Raw genomic sequence first — 19101 nt, 5'->3', positions numbered from 1 at the left:
GAAGCATCCCTTTTAATACTTTTCAGAGCTACTGGCCTCACACAAAGGGAGTGATGATCCAGGCTTTTCCGCTGCTTTATTTGATTAAAAAAGGCCGTTCACCTGCTGCTGGGAGACGTCCTGATAGCGCTTTATCAGAAGTGGTGCTCATAAGATTCTCCACAACAGCGTTTCCCTAACATAACACACCTGTGGGGATGTGTTCGCTGTGTATTCGAATCCCGATTAGACAAAGACATTATAACATTCCAGCTAATATGAAGAAATTAAACTGATTTCAAAGGACAACAGCCCAAACTTGGCACGCTCAGGGCGATTACAGGGGAAATCCACCATTTCTACATGTCAACATCAGTTTCCTCATCTGGGAAAGTATCGCTCAGACTGTGAAAAGAGTTATTTAATGTCTTCTGTGGCTCAAGAGGAGCTTTGTTAAATCTAAGAAAACAAGCCTAATGATGCTTTAAGTGATACCATCAAGGCTGTGTCAAGTGGGGCTTAGAGACCACTCACTTTTAATCAAAAATCGGCTTTATGATCTGTGGAAAGACACTGGCATTTTCCAGACGGGGGGGGGGGGGGGGGGGGAGTCTAATGAAAAGATCATATCGAGTAATAAGCTACCATGCAGAGTAACGAGTGTATGGTCTATGAACTGCTTCCTTGCCAAAGCACTGATTGTACTGTTGCTGTTGCACAGTGTGAATAATGCATCATGTTCTGACATTTATTTTCATGCACTTGAGATGCATGTATAAATATCTGAATGATATTTTATGAACACCACTTCAGGGAAAGTGTCATCAGGTTTGTTTCGGGGGGGAAATCAGGTAAAACTGATTTTCAAATTTAATTTTTTTTTTTTTTTTTTTAAATTTCAGCTCTGATACGCTTCAGTTCACTGCCGAGTGAAACAGAACAGAAACTGGGCTCTGTTAATATGAATCTGTTAACATGTGAACTCTCTGACTGGCTTTTGGTCTGGTCAGGTTTCGGGCACTCTGTTTGGTCAGTAGTTACGAGTGACTTTGGAGGCTGGATTAGTTTCATCTGAGCTGGCTCAGTCCATTGAGCATGGCACTAACACTGCTGAGGTTAGAGGTTCAAACGCTAGGTCCATATACACCTCACATGTATATACATGACGCACTGCGGTACAGGCTGCGCATTCTCATTTGTCAGAGGCTTCGAAAGTGTCACTTAGATGCTGATCAGGCTCCATCTAATACAGGCATAACAGAGAAGTCTGGATTTAGTGACATCAATCGTTTTGTTTGAGTGTGTGTGAAAGTGTATGTGTGTGTGTGTGTGTGTGTGTGTGGTCGAGGGAATTTCGGGTAATTAGTCAGACAGATGTGCTGCCAGGCAGGGATGTTTTGTCCTCGTCTGTCTCCGAACTCCAACTGAACACATACGAGCACGAACACACACACACCCAAACACAGACACAAACACAGACACGCAAAGCCTCAAAAGACAAAGAGACAAAGTGAGTTATGAAATTTACTTCCCAGCTTTCAGAGGAGAGCTTGCTGCTGGGACTAATGGATAAACACTGCTGGTATGAAGTCAAATGCCTCTTAAAGGTCAAACACACACACATTCACACACGCTCACACACTGAAGCACACTTCACTGGAGGGAAACCCAGCGAGTAACTCATCCACTGAATAATACTGTTCATCTGTTCATACAAAAGCTTTCCGTAATAATAGCTTTTCCACCGCCTTGATTGTTTGACACGCAGGTGAGTAAATTGGAATGATTGTCGAAAGACGGCGCCGCTGCCTCTTCCTGCCCAGATGCACTCACCTCATGACACCCCTGTCATCCTAGGTGGTGGTGAGGGGTGGGGTGGGGGGTACTTTGGAATACTTAGAGGGAAGGCTGGGGAGGGGGGGGGGGGGGTAATAAGCACTTAGAGCTGGTGGAGGCCAGGGGCTGTGGCGATGAGGAGGCCAAGGAGGAAGCACAAGCCGGGGGGCAGAGGCGACGTCGGAGCGTCCCCGGAGGAGTGGATGGAGGACGTCTTGATCTCGGAGGCGAGGAAGGCAGAAAGGGGCACTTGTGAGACCAGCGTGGGGCTGGCGTAGTTGATGAGGGAATCGATCTTCTCGGCCTCCTTACTGCAGGCTTCGATCTGGAAAAACACAACATTCTGATTCACAAACTCCTCTCAATGAGTCAGCGCATTCGCTCTGCCAGCCTCTCTCTATTTTCTCATTGACCTTTTTTTTTATGTTTTTTTTTTTTAAAAGGTAGTTTGGTTTCATTACACTTTTATGACAAACTAAGTGTCACCAGATCAATGTCATCCACCTCTGGTGATGCATATGAATGTGTTTGGTTCTGGAAGTTTATTTAGTGTCACCCAGAATGGATTCAAAGGCAATTTGTCCCAATTTCACCTCATGCTGTGTAGAAACTTTGTTTTTGGCACTCGTAGTGTAATTTTAGGTACTATAGTTATCAGAAATGGGCACCAGACAGGTGAATGTGTCATTAATAACTCAGGGGTCCAGTTTTAGGCCTAACTTAGGATGGGTCTGTGTGACCCATCCTACAACATACATTAAGGATGTAGAGATAATCCTTATGGATAACCTCACAAGAAAGATACAAACCGAGTCAACCACAATTCAGGACAAAAAAACAAACAAAAAAAAAATCTCAAATCCACTTCCACACACACTTTAGTTCACATTTCCCCACATCTCGTAAAAATAAAGAAATATCAGTCACATCATGTCCTAATTACCGATGTAACTAAAAAGGTTTGTGTGTGTGTGTGTGCGTGCGTGCGTGTGTGTATGGGGAATTCAGTCTCAAATAGATGAGACTGGAGTGTGTATTGAAGAGAGGGGAGAGTGCAGGCTGGGAGAAAAGTTCATTTCCATCAGAGGGGTAATGAGGAAAAAGATTATTTCTTGCTTGGCAGTTGAGAGATTTTACAGAGGCCAGTCTCCAGCATGAGAAGCCAAGAGAGTGTCATCAAATCCAGGAGGATGAGCCAGTAATATGATTCTTAAGGTAATGAGCATTTCCCATCAAACAAGATAGGGAAAAAAAAACAAAAAGAACAATCCATCCTACTCTCTGTGCTCGCCGGCAACAGTCATCCTAGGGTCTGTTGCGGCTCAGGAGTTCTTTACTCCACTAAAAGCTTACTATGACTACAAATACATGATATTTTAAAAATGGATTTAAGCTTTCTCGGCTTGTGGTTTAGATTTGGTACGAAACTGTCTCTCAAAAACACTCCCTCACTTTACATCGGTAACTTTTTTGTGACATCTGGACAATTGACATTTGTTCAAGTAATGTCTAAGCAATGGGACATTGTAATTCTTTGTTTTGATGAAATGTGAACTTCACTTTTTGTTTCAAGACCGCACCCCTTATTACTTAAGTTGTTGTAACTTAATTGTCGTAATGTCTGGTGCCCAGATGGACAAAAATCCGGCTGCACACCTCTGCCTCTGACCACCTTGAATATTACATTGCATCACGAACCAGTGGGAAAAGCTGTTGCCTAGTAACAGCCAAAACTAAAAGGCTACCAGAAGAAGTTTACCTTAACCGCAGAGACTGCTGTTTGCTTTGTGCTTATCTTTTTTAGCACAGTTGCTCTTCTGTCTAAATCCAGTGCCACTTCATTCTTCCTTTGCAAAACTACCATCCTCTGCTTCAAGTATCAATGTTGTTCTTCAAAAATTATCAATTATCTGCACTGTACCTGTAAGTGCAAATGATTAACTGTAAATCCGTCCGTCCTACACGTTTGGTGCAGGTTAAAAAGTGAAGGTGAATAAACCTTGACGACAAGACAAAATTGCCGGAGGGAAATGTAGAGATGTTTTCATCCTAACTGATCAACTCAAATACATAGCCCAGAAAAAAAAAAAAAAAAAAAAAATTGTGCCAGACTAATTGAATTTATTTTCTATTCAGGCAGCGTGCACACGGTGAGGAGCAAATCTGTGGAGGCGCAAGCAATCTGAGCCCATCGCAACACGGAAATGAGTGAAATTCAAGTTGCACAACTCTTCCTCCCATATGCTGTGTTAATTCCTCCCAAACTTTTTTTCAGCTACACCACAGCGCTGATAAGGCAATGCAGCTGAAAACCTCAGGGGAAATAAACAGAGCATATGCTGGGAGTATGAACCACATCCATCAACCTTTCTTCTTCCATCAACTAAAAAAAAAAAAGAGTGATGCATGTTTCTGTTTTCTTGAAGATCCTACCTGGTATTAGTGTTTGAACTGGATCTGGATATTCTATCTGGACAAGGTAAAAGCTCATTACTGCCGGTACAGAGGCAAGCAGAATGCATTCTGATCGGAGCAGCAACAGTTCTGACGACTGCAAAGGTGGTCAGACTCTTATTATGACCTCATCTCATCCAGGTTTAAAGGCAATCCGAACAGCCAGACCACATTCTTAGGAAAAAAGTCCTCTTTCTACTAGCTTAAGCAAGCCAAGAAAGTCTTCCTTCACAACAAGTGATTCAAAAATGAATGACTCCCTTTCATTGCCTTCCTTCCAGATATAGATATCACGTTAATACCCGGTGTAAATGGGGCCTAAAGTCTCAAAAAAAGTCTTTAGAGACAACATTTGTGCTACAGGTAACTGGCTAGTTAGCTCCTGACGATGCAGAGTGTTACTGCAAAAGTTGAGCAAGGTCCAACTGCTTTTGTTTTTTTTTTTTCTTTGCTAGATGGTCGCCCTGGCACCAAAATGCTTTCATTGACGGTGCTAATGCTGGTCTGAGTCAGCAGAGGCACAGAGACACAGTGTGAATGAACCGTCTGCCCTTTTGCACACCGAACATGTCACACAGACAAAAGAGGCAGTCGAGGTGTTGCAGCCTGGATGTTTTGATCCAGGGAGTGAATGTGATAAAGGATATGCTCCTTTTTCTCTATTGAGAAAAAGGAGCATATCCCGAGTTAGCATATTGATGTGTCGTTGCAACATCATTCATCTCCCATCTCTCTGTCAGCTCTCTTGGCACTTCTTTAAAAAATACTACTGTGAAAAAAAAAAAACCTTTAATTTTCTCTGTTTGCTTTGTCAGGAAATACATTTGTATTTCAAGGAGACATTTTGGATTGGAGCTGAGATATAAAGACAGGAAAGGCAGTGGACAAGAAGAAATCTCACAGTCATTCATTTTTCTAATCACTGAGGCTGATCATTTCAAATGCTCTGTACAGTATATTTATACCTCTTTTCTTTCTTTTCTTTTCTTTTTTCGCTGAATATATCGCTCCTATGAGGTCACAGTGTTTGCTCACGAGAACAGAAAGACCTTGAGCTAAAAAAAGACAGGAACACTAACAAAAATTGAAATATCTTCGCCGTCATACCTCTACTTTCCTCCCACAGGCCCCGCTGTTTCCTGAAAGGTTTCAACTGCTGTGCTGAGCTGATTTGTTCCGAAACGACAAAACTGATGCAACCTTTCTTTGTGGAACTTTCCCTCAGCCAGAACTTTGAGGGAATGATTTACTCTGCTGTTGTTGTAGAAGCTGAAATGACTGAATACAGTGAAACGGCTGTCCAGAGTTTAACTCTGCCCGTTTTAAAGTGAAGGTTCTTTGAAAATGAAAAAGAGCCTAGATCTTCAAATTCAACCAATTCTTTTCTGAGATTTCTTTCTTTCAATAGTCTCACTTTCTTCCTCCTGTCTCATTCTGTCTCTCCATTATCTCTGTATCAGTCTATCAGCAGTATTTTGTATAAAGCGTGTTCAATGCTTTTGGGCATGAACTGATTTTGGTCTAAGATTAGATTAGATTGATACCAGCAGCAGCAGTTATATTACCCACAGCCTGAAGACATCTCAGCTCCATATAGAGCTGTACTTCAGTGTTTTTAACCCACTTAATGGGTGTCACACATAAACCTCTTTCTATTAGAATAACCTAACGCGATGCCCTTTCGTGACCTGAGGGCACGACGGATGGGCTGAAAAGATTCATGCGATCACTTCTCTAAGCCATCGATTAAGCACACAATAAAAGAGCTTTAACAAAAACTGAGGCTGTTGTCAGTAGAGGTATAGGTCTCAGCGGTGTACAGGTTGTGTGTCATGTTCCTGGTGATTCTGGAACATGACAACACAAGTGGCCGCAGTGATCAGTACGCTTTCGTTCTTTAATATTGAGATTTGGTGCAAGGACATTTAGACCTGTTGGATCAGCCGTAGTGTGTTACATAATTATGACGGCAATTTTATATGTTGGTATAAACATGTCAGTCACTTTTACAGTCCCACTGTGTCGGACCACCACGATACTTTCAACACAGCATCAGTCTGAACTGAATACCATATGTTGTATTAATATTCAGGCTGCAGCGCAAAGTTAAATATGAACAGAGAGAGTGGATGCATGTCTTGTTTCACCCTCCAGAGCACAGTAACGCATCTATCGCTTCACTATCAGCTCTTATGCACAAAGAAATGAAAATGGGTTGAATAAGCTATGAAACATCATGAATGAGCCAATTTCAAGTTGGTAAGGAGATATCAAAATCTGTTAAAGCGTTTTTTTTTTCCCCCCCTCTCACAGTGCAGAGCAAAATAAGTTAAAAGACACATTGTACAGCCACAGTAATAATCACACTGATACTCCCTCTTAACACATTTCCACTCAAAGTGCAAGCTAGTGGATCCGTAGCTTCACACGCCCATAGGATGTCGTGCTGATAGAGAAACACAAACCTTGTCAAAATTGATGCTTAAACTGGCTTTTGGAGAACATGAAATTCACGTTGAGGATTTTACAATCTCATACAAGGACGAACTGTGCAAAATTTAAAAGAAATCACTACAACGGCCGGAGCCGAAGTCATCACGTCATTGCAATCTCTCATTCAGCATTTGTTTCATCTGTTTTCGTCTTACTTTTGTTGCCGTACCTTGGCACGTATCCATAAAACTCACCAACGCTCTCTTTCACGGCCAACTTTCTAGCTGTAATTTCTTCTGTCTAAAGCTTGCAGCGTTCGCTCTTCTCTCTCCTGCTTTTATTACAGACGTCTGAGTGAACCACAACCCTTTAAATCTCCCTGAGCTTATGGGAAATATGGTAGAATTGGCATATGCAGTTAAATGCCTCTACTAGGGGGAAAAAAAAAGGAATCCACAAAATGAATTTTGCTTCCGCATGTTCACGAGATCTTGTGTAAAAAGCAAAGTACTGTTTAAGTAACCACATGGTGGTGGTGCTACTGGTTAAATGTTTCAATATGTCAAGCAAATATATGTAGTGTGAATCGTGTGTAATAAGTATGATTTCTTTTTTTTTTTTTTTGTTATAGGTACTTTTGTGCACATTCCCATAGACGACTACGGTATTTAATTAAAAAAAAAAAAAATCTGGATAAAGAAGAATTGAAATGTGATTGCTGCCAGACTGATGTGGCAGTAATTACACTTATTAAACAGTTCACTGAGGCTTTGGTGTGTTGATAATGACGAGTGATACTTACTTTTACTACTGACATCACTTGATTTCCCTCATTTCATTAACTAATTACTGATCAATCAAGGATGGAGGGGAGTATTTTGAAGTTTTATATGAAAATAACTGTCATACATTGTTAAGAACTTTTATTTGATTAGTACATATTAGTTATAGCTATATTTTTTGTATATTTCTTATGCATTTGTTAATAGTATATATAATAAACAATCATGACAATTAAGTAGATGAATGCAAATGAAGTGGAAAAAGTGAAGACACTGAAGGAGACAGATGCATCCTCCTCCTCAGTTAACCACTTTAATCACTGGGAGCATGAATATTTATGTCCAAAGCAAGCAAGCTGGGTAATTAGCAGGGCTAAACACGGCTATGTCTGGGAATTGCTAACATTTGTGTTTATAATGTTTGCGAAGAATGAAAGAGCTCCTGTTGTCGGCAAAACCTGCAACCTGGAAAATGGAAGTTCCTCTGTGACCGAAGGAAATTATTTTAATTAATGAATATTTATGATAGTAATCTTTTAGTGTTGCACAGTATGGTAATAAAATGAGGGTGACAACTGCAGTCAGTCAAAGCTGTGAATAGCATCTTGTCTTATAAAATCAGCCATGCATATTTCTCTGATATTGGTCAAAAATAGTTTCCAAAGCTTGTAAAAGTGATGTATATTAATAGAATTAATATATAATAATAATAAATTGGGAAAATCTTGGAAAGGTCCTTTTCTTCTTGGACAACAATGAAACTCTGTGGCACATAGGGATAAGATAAATCAGGCTTCAGTACACACAGAATACTTGTTAGCAGCACACATTTGCTGTTGCACGATCAGAGAAAAATAAAATATCTTTAATGTATTTTATTTTCAGACACACACAAGCTGGTAGTAAATGATGTTTAAAACACTTTGTGAAAAGCAACAAAAACAGATGACTGGATCTACTGTGTGTGTTTGTGTGCGCGCGTGTGTGTGTGTGTGTGTGCAGATAGACAGAAAACAGTCCAGGGCAGAACTGGTCTGTCTTTGTGAGGACCAATCTGAGTTTTACACCTTGTCCTCTCACAGTGTTTGTGTGTGTGTTACCTGCAGTGGTGTTGGCTGCTGGTCCACCGGGGCGATGAGGACCACCAGCTGATGGTCGATGCTCAGGTAGCCAAAGACGTCGCACTGCGGCACCGAGACGTGAAGCCGCAGGATCTGCAGCACATCGTGGACCGTCACCGGCTGGTTCTTATTCAGCTGGATGTGGGTAGAAGGTCAAACAGAGGGATCAGACAATGGTGAATGTATGTTGCTGTGTTTCTGTGTTTGTGGTCTTATCGACCAATCAAAACACTTTACACTACAGGCCACATTCACCCATTCACACGCACATTCTTCCAGCCCTTTTCTATCACACTCACTGATGATACATCAGGGGCAGTTTGGGGTTCAGTGTCTTGCACAAGGACGCTTATATTTTCACATAAACCTGGAAGTAATTAGAAAGTTTGAGGATTCAAAACCATTTGAAGAAGTTATGTCATGTAAAATGAAGAAGGCATGGGCTCAGATGAGACAGATCATTGCTCACTAAGTAGCATTGTGGATAACGGCAAAAAAAAAAAGGCATCAGAACCAAGAGACAGCGTCAGAAGTTGAAGAAATTGTTATTCTAAGCAAAGAGCAGCTTTCTCAGCGTGAAATCATGGCTAGACAGTGGGGACAGTGCATGAAACTCTAACACGCTTTGGACAAACTGGATCAGTTGAAAATGACCAGAAGATCAATACAAAGCTTAATTGCCTGAGAAGATAGAAAAGCAACTTTATCACAGACAAAAAGTCTGCTAAATAAACTCAAATGAACTCAAAACTACAATCAGCAAAAGTACTGTCAAAAGAATACCATCTTGAAGTGGTCTCAGAGGACAGGTTTCAGTTTCTAAACCACTTCTCAGAGAGGAAAACAAGGCCAAACACTTGGACTAAGAAATACCAGCATTTCTCAGTAGATGACTGGAATGGCAGTAACCAGAAGGGTTTATGTAAGGAGATTGGGGACACTTGAAGACAGAGAAATCCAAGCACTCTGTGACACCACATGAAGCTCTTTGGGACATGGTCAGATCATGCTGGGAAAACATAGGTGTGTCCCAGCTCGAGTGCATGCTGTCATTAAAGCAGAGGGGGTGGGGGGGGGGGGGGGCATACCAAATACTACGATATTCAGAAATTCAGGTACATTTTTCAAAGATTCAACTTAAAATTCAAATTGTTAAGATGATATTAGCATTTGTAAATAAAAACATTTGTATTACTTTTGAAACAAATGCGAACTTTTGGACGCCACTGTATCTGCTACTAATGCTGCTATCTAATTTCTAGCCCGTTTAAACAGCTTTCTGTTCTTTCCATTAATGATTCATGAAAAGAAAATCGGCAGTAACGCAGACTGAGAACGACTGAGAGGAGCGTCCATGTAAGAATGAAAAAGTGAGTGCGGCTTAAAATATTTAGCTGCAGCGTTTATCTCCGCGGACTCCTCAGGCTTTGTGACGATTACTTTGATATTTGATTTGGAGGCTGAAACTCCAATGAGCAGCAAACATGGCCAAAATCTCTGCGGTGATTAGAAGAGAAGTAGCTTGGCTCCACACTTCTCTGCCCTCTTCTCTGAGTGATTATAAGACTAAATAGTGTGGAATGCAAATTAAAATAGAGAAGTATGTAATTGCAGTGACACATGACAGGATAAAAGAAATAATTTAGTACCGATACAACATGATGCAACATATTATAATCAATAGGAATATGATATAAACAATGGAACTGATATCATCCCAAGAAACATACAACAGCACTTAGAGAAATTAAGGATATATATGACTTCAATATGCACGTGACACAACAGCACTGTCCACTCTTTTTCCATCTCAGAGGCAGCAAATTTCTTTCTACTTTCATTTGAATACAATTTAGGGAAATTCAAACTATTTTTGTGCATTTAGATTGAATATTATGATTCCTGTATGTACCCGTAGCCATACACAATGCTCCTAGATGATTCAAACAATCTAAAACATTTCCTGTGTGCCACACTGGGCAGGCAGTTCATACAACAAGTGTAAAAACAGGGTTATAACACTACCACTGAGAGCGCTGATGTCATGTCCTCTGTATTTCTTCAGGGATTTTGAGGATTTTAGGGAACCTGCGGGGAGTTTATATTTTATAAGCTGATTCAAATTTTCTGTTGACTTCATTTATTCCATTTTGTCCACCTTTAAACTAACAATTAAAGAATTCCTTATTTCCTCACCTGAATTTTCTTCCTAGCAGTGTGCAGGTTTTATGCCTGAAAAGCCTGTATCTCCAATTTTGGTGTTTTTATTAAAACAGTAAAGCAAAGTCAAGGATGAAGCATTTCTTCGCTGTGTTGTTTTAAAAAAAAAAATCCTATTTCTTGGGTCAAATAAATATTTAAAAAACCCATATTTCTGGTGTCTTTTTTTTAAGATCCTGGCTATAGCCTTATAGATTCATGTGCACCAATCTGCTGGCTACATACTGAATTTGTATTTTTGGCAAAAGAGAGAAGCAAAATTACCATCCATTTACTTATATTATATATACTGTATATTTTGGGAAAGAAGCACGCACTGAGGAGATATAAAGTGAAAAAATAATAAATAAATGGAGATATTAAAACATAAAATATATCAAGCAACGAACCACATTTCAGATGCGACACAATAATGTATATAGCAGAGCTACAATTTTATCAGATGAATTATTTACAGGAGGCTGGCTGGAAAAGAGCAAAGGCACCCTGGGGCAAAGAAATGCAATAATAGCCACAATACGCAGCCTGTTTGTTAAAAGAGTACTCCACTGATTTAGCATTGAGCTCCTGTAACACTGCCGAACATGTGTTGGACAGTTTTAAAAAAAAAAAAAACAAGAAAACCTGGTTGTTTGTGAGTTCAAATGTAGCCTGGTTTTAATGCAAGTGTTTACTAAGTGTTTTACACACGACTAAATTAAAACTAGTTCTTCATTATAGATTAGCTGTTAGTGAATATTTAGACCTGTTATAAAAGTTTTTGTCAATAACATTTGAACAAAAAAAAAAAAAAAAAAATAATAATAATGTTATTTAATTTAGAACAATCGGACAGCAATCATTACAAACTCTGTGAAAACTATTCACTCTGATATATATGAAACTAATACCTAAATTTACAAAAGATTTTTTGTAAATTTTTGGAACATTTTTGGAATTATGCTAGCTTGTTTTGACGCAATGACTTCCTGTTTACATATTTGATTGCTCTCAACTGAACAGTGCTACAGCGGTTTCCAACTAGGTTAAAGTTACACATTAATAAAGACTTTATTAGCTGAGACTGGCTGATTTCTTAAATCACTACTTTGAAACTAGCTAGCAGTTACTCAGAAGTCTGGATGAGTTTTTATTTTCAAACTTGTTAATGGATTTATTAATTATTTGACACAACCCAATTCTGGTGCCTACATTACCCACAATGCAATGTGATCTCTGACAGTTCAGCTGGAGATTTGGGTGTGTTATGCGATTAGCGGTCTAATGTAGCCTAGAGCCTCTGGCCTCAAGCAGAGATGAGAAGTGGGCTACAGAGGTTTGGCCAGTTTGCTTCTTTCTAACTCCACACCTCCACATTTTTTTTTTCACACTTTGATGCAGTGGAATTCCCCTTTAGGAGCAAATGGCTCTAATCCTCCATCTATAAAGATTTATTTTATGAATGAATGATGATACGTGAATGAACTGGTTTTATAAAAGCAGCCTGTTGCCGAGCATGCGGCGTAGAGGTGCTCTCAGCAGACTTAGTTCCGGTCTCTAATATCCTCATGTCTCTTAGCAGCTGCAGATGAAATCAGCTCTGCTTGTGTTTGGTATTAAAAGGCTTAATGCTGAGTCTTACTATGATGTGCTTGTGCTGGGGATTACAGCCAAGTTGACTGAGAGCCAAAGGGGGTTTGTTGTATAATTAAGATGATCAAAATGAGATGCCAGTGGGACTTATTAGCTGCTAACATGTCAGTGTTTAGGCATCAGCGGCCTTCGACTGGGCTGGGTAAACGTTCAGGGAGCCTCGGGGGAAGCACATGAGAGGACACTGTGGTTAAAGGTGGAAGGAAGTAGCCACTTCTGATTGGAATGTTAAATCAATAATATCTATCTCAAGATAATACCTGTGGAACTATAGTACACAGTCTGTTGGCATACATTTATACTGGGGTTTAAATGTACTGTGCAGCATTTTATTTGTCTGGCAAACTCTATTCTTTTTAACTCACTATCTGGACTTGTTTGTCTATGTCTGTTTTATATTTCAGCAAAGTAACAGCATTTTAGCTCAAGTAAATCTGAGGCAGAGAACTGTATTTGTATTTTATTTCAACTAAATAATTACTACCTGTACTGCAAAATGTCAACAGATCAGCAGGTTGTTGTAGGTAGCTGCCAACTGAGCTAGCATGTGCCAAGCTTTACAGTTTTTTACATTTCCTTGAATTTAACATCAATTTAATGCAGTTTTCCAGTAAAAGTAAATAAATTATTAGGTGATTAAGATCTAACAAAGATGTAAAATCTTGTATTTGTATTTGAACCCACTCAAAAACAACAAAAACGCTTTAAACTGGCCATAAAAAAATTTACTAAAACACAGTCTTGGTTTTGCCCAAATTAGAAAAAGCAATCAAAATGATATTAAAGTACCATCTGAAAATTGTACATACTGTACTGGTTTAGCTGTTGAATGCATTTACAGTATATGACATCATAATACTCTTAATACTGATGCATTAGTTTGTAAGCAGCATTTTACTGTGGTTTAGGCCAGTGACTCCCAATGTAGGGGTTGGTCCCCTCAAAAGAGTCACACAATAAATAAATCTGGGGATTTGTGACATGATTAAAAGGAGAGAGAGAAAAAAAAAACCTTCTTATGCAGATATTTGGGTTCTCTTGATCTTTCAGACTTTTTCTCCATTTCCAGAATATTAGAATTCTGGGTCTCAAATGTGCCAAGGGGTGCTCTTTTAACAATGCCTTATATTCTATAATGTTGCCTTTTATGATTTGTGATTAACTAATAACGCAGACAAATGTAGTGGAGTATATGACAAAAAAATAAATAAATCCCCTCTGAAATATAGAGTAGAAGTTTAAAGTAACATAAAATGGAAACACTCAAACTACAAGTACTTCGAAGCTGTACCTAAATATGGTGCTTGAGTGAATGTACTCAGTTATTTTCCAGCCCCCCCCCAAAAAAAACGATAATGCCAGCTGTTAACATGGACTCATCATTATACCACTTTCAAAGTAATGGCTGCTCTCATTTGTATGGTACAGTGTGATGGCTACCAGCTGGTGATAAAATGGGAACTGAAGAAAGCCTTTATTTGAAGTGTGACATCACCTTGGCCTGCCAGTAATTCAGTTAATTCTTGTAGTTTGCATTTGCACAAAACGCTACACAAAAACTACAAAAAAACAACAACTCATATTATTGAGCATTTGGCTGCTTTTTAAAACAATGATAGCATTTTTTTTTTTTTTTTGGTATCATTGCTTTCCTTCATTTTTATTTAACCCCTGTCATCAATATGGTGTGAGGAATACTGTGCCAAACATGACCAGGACACACACAGCCCAGAGTTTGGGTCAACGTGCTGCGTTTTTTCCTCCTTTACAAGAGACTTGTTTTGGATGTTAACTGACTGTGTGTAAATGTTTTTAGATAGAAACAGGGAAAAAAAAAAGAAAAAGAAAAACATGAAAAATGATGGTCAAAGTGGTCAAGCGAAACACTACTTTTGCTGAAATTGTATTCCAGAGTGGTTTACTTCAATAAAATGTTCTGTTCAGCAACTCCACTGTCACTGCAATTAAGTGTAAAATAACAGAAATGTGATTTTTATTTTTGTGCAGCCTGCTTGTGGCTGCAGTAGGGAACTCTTTGGATTTACAGCCCTCCCAAGTGGCCAAGACCTGTAATTACATCTTACAGCACTTAGCCATCCAGATACAGAAGACTGCTTAATCACATTCTCAGTCTAACGAAAATATACTTTTACATTGCTTTTCGTCAATTTTCTAAAAATATAGTCTTTAATAATAATAATTTTGATTGATTTTTATTGTTGATTTCCACTGAAACTATACTTCAGAATGACACATAACTATTCTTTGGGTTCCATATACTTAAAATCCTCCACTAACAGAGACAAACTGCAGTACTCTTGATATTCACCTTACATTGCGACATGATGCTTAATAGACAGTCACATAAATCCCTACCTTAGAGAAAGTGTTCATCTGCTCTTTGTTCCAGAGGATCTGCAGCATGCTGGCACAGACTGGACAACATGCTCCTGGAAAGAGGTCAGAGGTCAGAGGTCAGAGGTTATTAAAATAGCATTTCAGAAACTAATGCTGTGTACATGTCACCTTCATAATATAGCATTAACCTGTCTGAGGACAGCTCAGTATCCCAGTATCCCTGTAACCTTTTTATCTGAGGCATTGGTCCACTCACCAGGTGGTGTGACAGGGTTGCAGCCTGGAGTGGACAGAGGTGGACAGGGAATCAAACTGCAGGCGGAGTCGGGGGCCACGTCAGACACGGCCCCCACAGCGTGACAGGGGCGCTCGTAGTCCACGGCCACCCTGTCAGAGAAGGCGTCGCACACTGTGTTGTAGGTCTCACCGTTATGACCGCAAACCTGCTGTGGCGTCCTACAGGCATCCTGTGCACAGAACACAACAAGCAAATGAATAAACACACACACACACACACACACAGAGAGACACATACCTAAATATTTTATTTCAGATACTGTATGTTTCTCCTGCTTCACATTACAAGGCTGTTAGTTCAATGTAAGATCACATCGCATATTTTTTCTGTCTTATTGTTATTTTATTGTCTCTAAGGGCTTTTGGGCAAAATACAATGGGAACATCTTCTAGGGAGCATGAATGCGATTAGTAAATATTAAATCAATCCATCCATCAGACTTCAATATCTCTTGCCTGCCTTGTTCTGATGGCGGCACCTGAGGTTTAGACAGCAATGAAAAAGCATTAGCATTCATCCTCTGGGAATCATGAATCTTATTTTTTAAAGGGGCACTGCACTGTTTTTACAGGTCAGAGACAATCTACTATTAATGAGGTGGTCTATACAGTCTGTGAAACAGCTGTATAACGTCAGACTAAACAGTCCAGATTCAAAGTCCACTTACTAGATTTGTGGAACATTGATCACGTGATCATAAGTTGTGACCCTTGTCTCCATTCGAAGATGCCATTTGCTGAGGAAGACCATGAGACCTGATGTTGCCTTTTTCAGCCAAATGCCTTTTTTTGGTGGCTAAAACCCAGAGTGAGGATTTTATACTGTAGTTGTAAAGATACCATGTAGACTAAAAAACCCACTACTACGACTACTAAAATAATGCTTCTGCTGTCCTAGTGTGACTGCTTTGGTCTCTGCCTCATATTTTGTTAACTCTGAAGGTGACAGATAAGTGGGAGGATTATTAAATTTTGATGAAGGGCTGCACTCTACTGACTGCTTTTTAGCTTTAGCGACAGTAAGGGCTGCACATGGTTCTACTACCAGATCTGTACCATGCAGATGCATAAAAAAAAAAACCCCAACAAAACTAGAATTATTGCCTCGCAGTCGCCTCCGCCAACCAGTCAAGTTGGAGTTTACATACACGTCTATCCAGACTCATAATATACAAAGACTTTGAAGGGATGTAATAAAAAGGTGCTGCAGACAGACGCCTTGTCAGTGCGGAGGCATTAAAAAAAAAAAAAAAAAAAAAAAAAACACTTGAGAGAAACAGAAAAAGCAAGGTCAACACTTTGCACAGCAATTTGTGCTTCTTAAGCTAAAGACTGAGCCTCCTGAGCTCCACTGTATTCTGCTCATCAGTGAAACCTACCTGGCAGTGGCCCATGTAAGCCAGAGTTTTCCCAGCCTGCTGCAGCTGACACAGACTAGGGTGGACCAGGCCGTCAGTGTCACAGACCGGCTCCACGGTGTTCTTATCGCATGTTGCCGGCCGACCAACACACTCGTACTGAGGGCAGTCTGACGAATCACTCAGACATACACGATACTTTGGGATGCACCTAGAAATACAGACACAATTTGGCTTTATTTATTCATCTGTACTAGTCTCTTTCATGTGAAGACAAAACTTGAGAAGTTCAGACCACATAAAGTATGTACTGTATATGCTATAAGCATATTCAATGCACACACTGTAGACACAACCATCAACACACAGGGAACACATAGGGAAGAAAGTAAACACATTTAGCAGTATATTTTTTGTAAAAAAAAAAAAAAAAAAGCAGAAAAAAAGAGCAAAGCAACAGGAGCAAACGCATAAAGAAACCCTGCTCTATCACCATAGCAACCGCCAAGTCTCCAAGGCTGGGCACCAATCAGGTGTTTCAGCAAATCTGAGTTGGCTTGCTGACTTTTACTGCATTGTTTACCATCGGAACAAAGGAAAATGGTTTGGAGCGGGTGTGTGAGGTTTGTGCATCTGCACGTACCTCCATTCCTTACTGAGCGAGTTCAGCCTTTGAACAAAGAGCCAAGAGAGTTTATGACAGTTTGTGCTGTAGGATAACAGATGTCATCACGGGGTGTGAGTGAAGGTGGTAAATCTCCCTGTGTGACTATGTGTGTGTGTATAAGTGGCTAATAAATGTTTTCCAGACCACATCCCTCAGTGGAAAAATTAATAAAAATTTGTGTCAACATTGAGGATAAACATGCTTAAACCACAGCTTTTTTTCCCCCTTCCATTATTTAACATTACTAGTGCAGTGCCTCTTCAAAATGTTGTTTATCTCATTTATAGTTCAATGTTTATTGCCAGTTTATTAGTTACACCTAGATAGAATGAATGCAGTATGATAAAGCAGGCTTGCAATAAATCCTCCCTTCATGGGGATTATAATATTCAGTTTTTATTGAATCTATTTGAAAGAGGTGTTGATTTATTTCAAAGGTCATTTTGGAGACTGTAATTTGTGGTGCTGTTTTTAACTGTACTGTGTTATACTGAAGTAGGTGTTTCAGATTTTGTCCTTCCCATTTATGTGAATTAAAGTTGACAAAATATTAGCAATGTGTGTCTCAGTATAACTGAATCATTGGAACCCTTTCCCTGAAGTGAAATCAGAATTTCTACAGAAGAACGTGATTTAAAACTTAAAAATCACCGGCAAAGATATTTATGCATATTCAGAGCTGTTGTACTGCTGTGATAAGCCATTTCCAATTTGCAGAGCTTAGGTCTCCATCTAACATCTAACATACATAACATACAGATGATTCTGTGCGAGTTTTGTAGTGGCAGCTTGTTTTCCGTGGGATCCATCCTCTGACCCGCAGTCATCTTTTTTGACGCACCGCTTTCACAACTGATCGTGTCAGTTATGTTGACGCATCGCCTTTGTTCTAACCGACTGTCGTTCTGTGTTTCTCTTTTTACGTTTCTCGAGAACCACTCATCCAAAAAACCTCGGTCAACGCTGCACTTCCTTGGGCCCTTGACAATTCACACGTGAAATCTGAAGTTGACTGGAGGAGTGGTTAGTAGGATACCATGGGCATTGAAGATTCTGAATTCTGATTGGTTGGAAGGTGTGGAAACACCTATGATCAAGGTGCTTTTTTGCAGTTCAGAATTAATGTGCAGCTGTTAAACTGTAGATAACTGCAGGCAACAGTTACCTAGCTTGGAGCTAGGGTTATGTGTGTAACTACCTAAACAGAGGACCTAAATAGCTACAGGGGAAAGGAGCAATGAGGAGAGGAAGTAAAAACCACATAGAAAATAAAGAGGTGTGGAGAAATCACAGGTAAGAGTGAAGGAATAAGAGTGAGGCAGTGAAGGCACGACGTGTCTCTGTGTCTGTGACAAAGAGAGAGGGGGAGAGGGGCCAGCCTGAATGAGAGGGAGCATTATGCAATGTTATCTCCACCGTACACATCGTTCTAATAATATCATGCACAAGAACGCTATTCTGCTATTCCCTCTTCTTACGAATGACATCAATCTTTCCCTGTTAGCCACCAAGTCGCTGCATGACTCGCATATCATTTAACAAAACACATCAGGGTGACATCGGTCACCACAACCTCAGAAATGTGTAGACCTTTGGAAACAATTAGCTTTAAGATATGTCCCTTGTTATGTGTTGAATCTGTATCTGGATTATCAATATTAATATTAAAATCATCCACTATAACAACACAGTTAAAATCAATATGCACAGCAGACAGTTATTTAGCCAAGTCATCAAAAAAAAGTTTGAACTACATTTGGGGGACCTTTAGATGGTTACTAATATTAGATAGTAACCATCATATTCCATATGACAACTGTTTGCACTGGTAGATATTGTAAAATAAAGTGGCTACTCTACCTTTCCTCAGTACTCTAGCCTCTTTAAGATCACTGGTACGTTTAAGGAAGTGGCATGGAGTCTGTCTCATCTCTGCTGGACATCTGAGTGCTGCTATCTGTGGT

The 19101-nt window shown here is 39.7% G+C and overlaps 1 protein-coding gene across 1 annotated transcript in view; it reads right to left on the bottom strand.

Annotated features, from left to right (window-relative positions):
• Positions 1 to 816: 816 nt before the first annotated feature.
• The window catches only part of reck (reversion-inducing-cysteine-rich protein with kazal motifs), a 70936-nt gene continuing 52651 nt past the window's right edge, over positions 817 to 19101 (bottom strand). Inside the window, exons 17-21 of the mRNA XM_041065827.1 lie at positions 16492 to 16681; positions 15072 to 15282; positions 14834 to 14907; positions 8585 to 8740; positions 817 to 2140 (exon numbers count right to left, since the gene is read on the bottom strand). Of these exons, the coding sequence (XP_040921761.1) occupies positions 1919 to 2140; positions 8585 to 8740; positions 14834 to 14907; positions 15072 to 15282; positions 16492 to 16681 (853 nt within the window). The 3' untranslated portion in view covers positions 817 to 1918. The remainder of the gene's footprint in view (positions 2141 to 8584; positions 8741 to 14833; positions 14908 to 15071; positions 15283 to 16491; positions 16682 to 19101) is intronic.

This window comes from Toxotes jaculatrix, chromosome 20, assembly GCF_017976425.1.
Source record: "Toxotes jaculatrix isolate fToxJac2 chromosome 20, fToxJac2.pri, whole genome shotgun sequence".
Classification (NCBI taxonomy): domain Eukaryota; kingdom Metazoa; phylum Chordata; class Actinopteri; family Toxotidae; genus Toxotes; species Toxotes jaculatrix.
The sequence above is the reverse complement of the archived record's forward strand: the minus strand, read 5'-3'. Positions and strand labels throughout refer to the sequence as shown.